Raw genomic sequence first — 9455 nt, forward strand, 5'->3', positions numbered from 1 at the left:
CGAAAGTTATTTACGTGCCTTTCCAGAAATGATTTGTTCTTTCTTGAACATTAATAATGTTTAGTTCTTTTATGAAAGGTAAGGCTGTGACTTTTCATGAAAAGTGAGTTTGTAAGTTTGGTATAAACATGACCGTTTACGAACAAATATATTAATACGTTGGTCTATAATGAGGTGAACCAACCGATGAACATGACCAAAATCCATTGCAAGTTAGATTTGTTTCATGAACTAAGGTGCTATAATTTGCATATCATATAGACGTATAAATAAATAGCATACAAATGCTTGTAAATGGAAGAGTGGTTGTGAAATGTGTAATATATTAAAAGGTTGTGGCCACAACTGATGTCAATTATTTCAGGTGTTGTTATAATATACTATTACTACATTAAGTGTAGTCAATAATCTGATATGCAATAAAAAGTCGAGACGTATTAGTCTACGACATAAGGAAGTTCGCATTGAACTGTCATGATAATAAAATGAGCTTTGTGATATTTGAAATATATCCATGACTATGCATTGCACTATAATAAGTATCATGTGGTTATTGAGGGGTATAGTGAATGAAATTTTGATCACTAGATCAACCTAAACTAAATCCATAAGTGGATATATTTTTACAATCAGTGGAGGAGTAATTTCTTGGAAATCATCCAAATAAACGTGCATTGTCGCTCTACAATGGAGGTTGAATTTATAACCTTAGACAAGGACGGTGAAGAAGTTGAATGGCTCCGAAATTTCTTGAAGAAATTCTATCTTAGCCCAAAATATTGGCACCTATGTGCATACATTGCGATGGTCAAGTGGCAATAGGAGGGTTGGGAGCGTTATGTATAACGAAAAATCTCATCATATACGACGAAGACATATAACTGTTAGACAACTATTCTCTAAGGTAACTATCATAATTGGCTACATGAAGTCAAGCGATAAAGTGTTAGATCCACTTACAAAAGGCCTAACGAGAAAGATAGTTGAGAGATCATCGAAAGGAATGAGACTATGGCCGAGGACAAGTCATTGTGGCTGTAACTCTACCTAGAATAATGGAGATCCAAGATCTAGGTTCAAGGAGATCAAACAAAGTCATTAATGATTGTTCAACATTGTCACGACCCAAAATCAACCGTCATGATGGTGCCTATCGTGGAACTAGGCTAGCCTCAACTCAAGAACCCAACACCAATAACAATAAGTTTGAAAACGTTAACGGAAGCATTTAACATTAAAGAAAAACTGTTTGAAACATAAGAAAATCCCAAAGTGATACAATCCAGCCTAAAACCAGGGTGTCACTAAGTACATGAGCGTCTACATCAGAATTACAGTCTACTACAGTATTTAGAGATATAAACTGAAAATACGACAAAGATAAAGAAGGAGAGTCAAGACCCGCAAACGTAGTGCAACTACCTTGATAGTCTCCAAAACTCTAGGATCCTCAATCAGCAACTGCCGCTATGACCGGTAACGTCTGGATCTGCGCATGAGGTGCAGGGAGTAACGTGAGTACACCAACTCAGTAAGTAACAAGTCCAACTTTGGACTGATAGGTAGTGACGAACTCAACCTCAACAGGCATAACATAAATAAATGTGCAGAAACGTAGGCATGCTTTCAAGTCAAATATACAGCTCAAACAGTAAAGAAAATACAGATCTGAACAGTGTAAGGTATACAACTCAGCTATCTCTACATGCCAATGCACAAACTGTATGAAATACACCATGTGTTCCACTCTCAAGTATTCAACCACTCGGTACTGTATATGGCCATCCGGCCCAGGAAAATCCATCCCGGAACATATACAACACTGACTATAAGGCACCAGTACCGAGGAAAAAGGGCAATCCAACCCTGTGGAGAAATCCATCTCCAGGTATCAAGTACTTCGGACAAATCCATGTCCAGGGAAATCCATCCCTCAATAATATCATCCGCGCTCACTGTGGTATGTTACAGACTCTGGGGGGACTCCTGCAGCCCAAGCGCTATCATAATCATCAATATAACCGTTGCGGCGTGCAGCCCGATCTCATAACCAGGATCTCGGCCTCACTCAGTTATCAACCTCTCCAGTCTCACTCACAGGCTCAAAATGTCATGAAAATAAACCTGGAACAATGATATGATGACTCAATAATTAATCGAGACTGAGATATGATATAACAAGACATAAACATGACTGAGTACAGAATATTAATAAAAATAATGAGATGACAGCAAGAAACGACCACTAAGGGTCCCAACAATACCAGCATAAAGCCTAAACATGATATCTAGCATGATTTACAGCTCAATTACTTTATCACATGATGAAAGCATGGATATTAACAGCATAGAGTCACTGAACGGTGCCATAGAATCACCCAGGCCACAATTCTCACGGTACACGCCCGTCACTTGGCATATGCGTCACCTCAATACCAATCACATAACGTATAATTTGGGGTTTCGAACCCTCAGAACCAAGCTTGAAAGTGTTACTTACCTCAAACTAAGCAAAATCCTACTCTGCGATGCCCTTGCCTCTCAAATCAGCCTCCAAACGTCCCGAATCTAGCCACAAGCAATACAATACAATCAATATAGGCTAAAGGAACCAATTCCACAAGAAAAATATCAAATTATAGCCAAAATCCGCTAAAACCCGGCCCCCGGGCCCATGTCTCGGAATCCAACAAAAATCACAACACCCGAAAGCCTATTTACTCATGAGTCTAACCATACCAAATTTATCAAAATTCGACCTCATTTGGTCATTCAAATCCCCAAAATTCACTCTCCAATTCTCAACCCTAAACTCCCAAATTTCTAGCTCAAATCCATAATTAGATAATGAATAAAGCCATGGATTCACGAAATTTATACCATCATGGGTTAGAATTACTCACCCCAATGTTGCTCCTTGAAAACCTTTAAATCGCCTCTCCCGAGTTTCTCAAGTCCAAAATTGAAAATGAAAGACAAAACCTCGAGTTGGTGCTTTTTTGCCCAGCAATACCGTACATGCGGTCCATTGAACGCTTCTGCGACGCCGCACCTACGGAAATTCCATCGCAAGTGAGGATTTCACTTAAAATCCTGACTTCGCTCGTGCATCCTCAAGAACGCATCTGCGCCTTACGTAGGTGCGGAAACTCTCTCGCTTCTACGGTCAAAACTCGCATATGCGCTTGCCTGCACGCATCTGTGACTCACGCAGGAGCGAAAACGCAAGTGCGGGAATACCTTCGCACCTGCAGTTCCTGTCCTAGTCCCCCATGGCCGCATCTTCGGCTCCTCAGTCGCTCATACGGGCTCGCACCTGCAGCTCCCACTCCGCAGGTGCAGAAGACACCAAAACCAGTAGCTTCAGCTGCATTTCATCAACTCCAATTCTTCGGTTAACCACCCGGAATTACCCCGAGGCCCTCGGGACCTCGACCAAATATACCAACAAGTTATATGACCCCCCCTACGAACTTAGTTGAACCTTCGAATCACCCAAAATAATATCAAAACACCAAATTACCTTCGGATTCAAGCCTAGGAACTTTTAAACTTCCAAATTTCGCAACTGATGCCGAAACTTATCAAACCACGTGCGAATGACCTCAAATTTTACACACACGTGAAAAATGACAGCACAAACCTACTCTAACTTCCAGAAATCAATTCCGACCCTGATATTAAAATTTTTACTGCCGACCAAAATCGTCAAATTTTTAACTTTCGTCAATTCAAGCCTAATTCTCCTACAAACCTTCAAATCACATACGAGCGCTCTCCTAAGTCCACAATCACCTAACAGAGTTAACGGAACCATCAAAATTCAAATACGAGATCGTTTACACATAAGTCAACATCCGGTTGACTTTTTCCAACTTAAGCTTCTAATAAAGAGATTAAGTATCTCAATTCACTCTGAAACCACTCTGAACCCGAACTAACTAACTTGGTATATCACAATATAGCTGAAGAACACCAAAAGAAGCAGAAATAGGGGAAACGGGGCTATAACTCTCGAAACGACCGGCCGAGTCGTTACAAACATAGTCAAATAGACTTTTGGTCCATTCTCGTGATGAGACAATGTTTAGTATCAAGGATAAAGTGTTAAGGCTTTTTAATAAATTTTAAGTTTGATACGAGGTATATCAAATAGTGTATCTACGAGATAACACGTTTAGGAATCACCTATATAAGTATGAAGTGTAAGCCGCTTCAAGGAGGATTCTGTAAGGCCAATTTTCTATGCACTTATGAAACCAGTCGGTGTTCATGGTTGAAACGAACACAACAATGATAACCAAAGACGGTTAAGGATTGATTGTGTGACTTATGGTTATCTAGGTATACACCAAAGTTCAATGGTTCAAAGATATCAAATCTACCGATTGACCGAGTATATCCGACATAAGTTCACTACGGAAAGTTCAAAAGGAAACCTACTTATCCAGGTGCGATTATTTCTTTCTTGCGAATCATACAATTTTTTATGCATATTTTTATAAATATGGTCATTCCCCATTCATGTGGAGGATTGTTGGGTTTTTTCTAAAGGGTGTGAATGGGAAATGAAAGAGATACCTTTTGAATTGCACATCTTTATCTCAGCCTTTCATTGTCTATAAATTTAGAGGCTTAGCCTCATATTTTATACATGAAAAATTTGAAAATTTCTTCCTTTGTCTCTACATTGTTGCATTGTTTTTCCAAATAAATAAAGTGTCAAGTGTGATTTGTTCGGTTTGTTGAGTTCGTCGAAGTTCTGTAATTTCGATTGTGAGTATTACAGAATAGTTTTCTCATTCTATCCTGGGAGGAAGTAATCCATAATATTGGGCAACAGTGAAGGGATTAAATTCCTTAAGGACACACAAACAACTTGTGGGCTCGGAATTATTTTACGATTTGTTTATTGAACTAACTTTCTTTTTCCCTCTGATTTTCTGATTTCGAACACAGGAATATTAACGGTAAATCACCAAAAAAGCTCTCTACAAATCAAAACTCGTATTTCTTTCTTATACAAGTCTTGAAAGGTTATTAATATATTTTTTAACCGTTCTTTCTACAAAGTGATTGCTACACTACAGCAAAATAATGTGAGTGATTTGAGAAAGGCGACAATTTTCTTTTCTTCTGTTCTTCCCTTTTCTGAAGTCTTTTTCTGAACCAATTCATATGGGTCCGGAAAAGGCCATAGCCCTAGGGGTATATGATATATTCAACTTATCCTAATGCAAGCATTAGTGTCTACTTCCACTCCACTGCTCGAACTTGTAACCTATATAGGTCACACGAAAACAACTTTACCGTTATTCAAACAGAAATTCTAACAAAAAGACTCAAAAGTATTTCACTTAAAATTTTAATTTGTATTTCTTTTAGATTAAGGGGATTCAAAATTTTATGTATATATTTATTTTTACCCTATTTAGGCATTATATCTTTCAAAGAAAAGGATTCAATTGAATCCCCTTCACTGCGTCTGGCTCCATCATAAGTCTCAAGAGGCAATAAAGTAGTTAAGAAATCACAATTCGAACTGCAATGTCATGAAACTCTTTTACCCTAGTGACTTTTTGAACACTGCATCAAATGAATCTTTCAAATGAAGAAAGAGTCTACCAAAATAGTAAAGAAACCACATGGATCATTTTTGTCTTAAGTTTTGACAATTTCAATTACAAAAAATACAATATTATTTTGTTTCTTCTTAACATTTTGGGTCCAAGAAAGGATAGTTAGTCACAAAAACGAGGTGCCAATTTTGGTATTATTCATTCTTGGCAGCTTCAAGTTAATGCAATTGGAAGTTGCAAATTTTAATACATATAATTAAAAAACCCACCCCACCCCACTTTTAACAATAACGATGGCTTTTGACGCCCAACTTGACCTTTTCTCAAGTCATACACTAACTACCTTTCAATTGCCTTTCTATATCATCATCATCATTTCTCATACATATCTTCCTTCTCTACTCTTAATATATATATTTCCATAACATTACATAAGAACAAAAAACTCACATCTATTACTCAACTTTGGTTCCTTTTAGCCTATCTCCAACCCAAACATGTCAGAAGATAGCCATATTATCCCTCTCGCACCACCAACAACATATTCCAAAAGCGACAAAGAGCTAAATCTCAGTAGACCGACCAATTTTTACAATCACAAAAACAAGAATAAAAGCAGCAGCAAGTTTTTCGTTTACCTTCTATCCGCTATCGTCTTACTAAGCATAGTCATGCTAATTTTCTCAATGATATTTTTCCGTTTCAAGGCTCCATCTTTCGAGCTAGGTCTCATCGACGTAAAAAATCTTCGATATAGTAGTAATTCTTCTTTGCCTTCATTTAACATGACCATGGGAGCTGAAGTTATTATTGATAACGATAACTTTGGTCGAATTAATTTCCAAGATAGCAGTATGAGTGTTTTTATTTACGATAATGTCACGATTGGCTTCGTGAACATTAACGTTGGTCGAGTAGAAGCTAGAAAGAGTAAGAGAATGGGAATTGTATTACAAGTTGGAGCTAATGAATTGAATCATAGTCATGGGAATTTGAGCAGTGATTTAAATTCAAGAATGGTGAAGTTGAGAAGTTTTGGTGAGTTGAGGGGAAAAGTGAAGGCTATGAAAATTGTTAGTCGTTATAAGACTTCAGTGTTGAATTGTACAATGAATTTAAATTTGACTAGCCAAGCAATCCAAGATCTCCTCTGCAGTTGATCTTTTTGTTCCTTTGTGTATATTTCAGGTTGATTTTTTTTTTTTTTTTTTTAACTCTTGCTTTATAGGATTTCCTGTGTAAAATATAGAGAGGGCGTACTAAAGGCTGTTCCATTTTTGCATTTTTATTCTTTTTATTTTATTTTTCCTCAAATTCATATATAATCAAATATAGTTGCATTTTGTTTTAATTTTACTATGCATAAACTGGATTAGATTACATAAATAGCAGATAAATGGTTACAATACACTGGCAAAGGTCCCTAACATATCTTTGCTTCAATCTTTTTCAGTGGAAGCTGATCAGTCATCTCAATAATATTTTTAAAGTTCTTTTTATATTTTTAAATGGTATATGAAAAAGTTGATCAATCATACTAGTATTAAATACGATGAGAACAACTTGCATGCAAACGATATTATATTATTATAATGGTCCTGTGAAAATGAAACTAACAACTTGTTGGAAATTATTGTCATCATCTTGTGTTTTTTATTAAACAACAGAACCTTACTTACATTTCCCTTTCAGTTCCATTAAAAGAGAAGTGCATCTCACCTGCCAATCCAGCCTAGAGTGGCCCTTCTATTCTGGGCCTATAAAGAAAGCTCTGACCCAATCAGATGGTAAATTTAAGGCCCAAAACTAAGAAATGAAGAAACCAAAAACCTGTGCTCCATTTGCTAGTGGCATGATATGATTCTCTCATTGTCATATTGGCCCAAGGACAATTAAAACCATTTTTCACATTTTTAATGATTGAGATTAGTGGTGGCAAAATGAATAAGAAAACCACCAACTTTCTAAAAGCGGGTCAAATAGGGATAAGAACCAAACTATCTACTTAGAAAATGGATAACCAATGGATAATTAATGAGTTCAACCTTTACCTTTGTAAAGACTCAAATTTGGGGTTCCTCAAGTTTGAGAGATTAGGAATTCTCCCAAAATGATCATATTCAAGAAGTCATGCATTATATGGATATCCATATTATCCGCCGCTTAACCCATTTTCTATCTGTATCAAACATGGGTTAGGTCGGATAATTTATCCGTTTTTGACCCGTTCATATCCGACCCACCCGTTTGGCCCCCATAGTTGATACACCATGGACCATGGTTGCTCTCATTACTCGGCCCAAGTTTGTTTTCGGGTCAAACTTGCTTACGTAATCGGCCCAACCATTTGCCTATGCGATTTTGCTTTAGATGTCAAATTATCATTCTCCTCGGTACGAGTCATTCTTCCATTCCCCTTTTTGTTTTCTTTTTCAAGCTCATTTTTTTTTTCGTTTTTACATAATTAAAGAGGTAAAGAAGAACCCAACTAATCGATATTCACAATACTAAGGATTGACAAATGGTCTTTTAATAGAGAATCTATACACACATCAATGACCTTTTATCGAATAAAACACACAGTCCCCGCCAAGTCAACATTCAAATCCGTGCAAACACGGTAATTAGTACCATATTATGTCAAGATATTCCCATAACTTTATTTATATTAGTGTAAAACACTCGTTACACTAAGCTTTCTTATGAAACTAAAAAAAAAAACTTTCATAATTTTCAAACAATGTGTCCACCACAATCTCCAACTTCATCAATGACTTCTTTCAATGATCATGCTCGATTTTTGGCACAAGGATCTCATCCAATTTACATCAATAACGACGATAATTATATTAACTTGGAGTTGCATAAGAAGAAACGTCGTCGTCGAAGTTTTATTAAATGTTGCGGCTGCTGTACAGCCGGCGTGTTAGTTCTCGTTGTGATTATGTTGGTTCTTGGTTTTACAATTTTCCGTGTGCATTCACCGTCTATAAGGTTGAATTCCGTCAAGATTGACGGATTAAGTTACCTCACAAGTAAGTCCACTCTCCAACCAAACGTTAACTTAACGGTCTCCGCTGAAGTGTCAGTGAAAAATCCTAATGCAGCCTCATTCAAGTTTAATGAAGCAACGACTAGTTTGTTTTATGATGATGTGATCGTCGGAGAAGCTCTAACGCCGCCGGGTACTGCTAAGGCACGGCGGACGTTACCGATCAACGTGACGGTGGAAGTTATGGTGGAGAAAATTTTGAGCATTCCCCGGCTAGGGAATGACTTAAAGTCCGGTGAGTTGCCTCTGAGTACATATACAAGAATTAATGGAAGAGTAAATATTTTGAAAATTATTAAGAAGAGTGCAGAAATAAAAATGAGTTGTAAAATGACTGTTGATTTGAGAAGTCAGGATGTTAGAGACGTCGATTGCAACAGAATAGTGTCTCTATCTAGGTAATATATACAATATTTTTTTTGTCTTTTGTAATTTTATTTGAGTTTTGAATGATTGATCATAAGGCATAAATGCAATAGTGTTTTATATATTTATCAATGTGTGATTACTTGATATGAGCATCCATAAATTCAGAGGTTGCAGTGTCGGTTTCGGCACGAATCCAGATTAATCGAGAAAAAAACAAGTACTAGAACATGAGAAGCCAAAAAAAATTGTTGTTACTCATTGATAATTAATTGTATAGTAATAATTTCACCGGAAAATTACTATGTTGCATTCTAAACTGTAAAATTTGGGTTTCACTGTGCTCCTTTCTTATCCTACTTGTGATTTACCACTTTTTTGGTAGCATTGTCCATAAGTTTTCAATGAAGACTAGTCACATACATATGAGATCTGCCACAAAACAACCTATAATCTAC

The 9455-nt window shown here is 36.8% G+C and overlaps 2 protein-coding genes across 2 annotated transcripts; both read left to right on the forward strand.

Annotated features, from left to right (window-relative positions):
- Positions 1 to 6076: 6076 nt before the first annotated feature.
- On the forward strand, positions 6077 to 6739 carry LOC104093157 (late embryogenesis abundant protein At1g64065). The gene has a single exon (XM_009598875.4). The coding sequence runs from the start codon at positions 6077 to 6079 to the stop codon at positions 6737 to 6739; it is 663 nt and encodes a 220-aa protein (XP_009597170.3).
- Positions 6740 to 8319: 1580 nt separating this feature from the next.
- LOC104093159 (late embryogenesis abundant protein At1g64065-like) lies at positions 8320 to 9033 on the forward strand. Its single transcript, XM_009598876.1, has one exon. It carries the CDS (start codon positions 8320 to 8322, stop codon positions 9031 to 9033), a length of 714 nt encoding a protein of 237 aa, XP_009597171.1.
- Positions 9034 to 9455: the final 422 nt, after the last annotated feature.

The sequence above is a fragment of the Nicotiana tomentosiformis genome, chromosome 8, assembly GCF_000390325.3.
Source record: "Nicotiana tomentosiformis chromosome 8, ASM39032v3, whole genome shotgun sequence".
In the NCBI taxonomy this organism is placed as follows: domain Eukaryota; kingdom Viridiplantae; phylum Streptophyta; class Magnoliopsida; order Solanales; family Solanaceae; genus Nicotiana; species Nicotiana tomentosiformis.

Excerpts from the sequence above, each read along its gene's own strand:
- LOC104093157 (XM_009598875.4), top strand. The coding sequence starts at position 6,077 with ATGTCAGAAGATAGCCATATTATCCCTCTCGCACCACCAACAACATAT.
- LOC104093159 (XM_009598876.1), top strand. The coding sequence starts at position 8,320 with ATGTGTCCACCACAATCTCCAACTTCATCAATGACTTCTTTCAATGAT.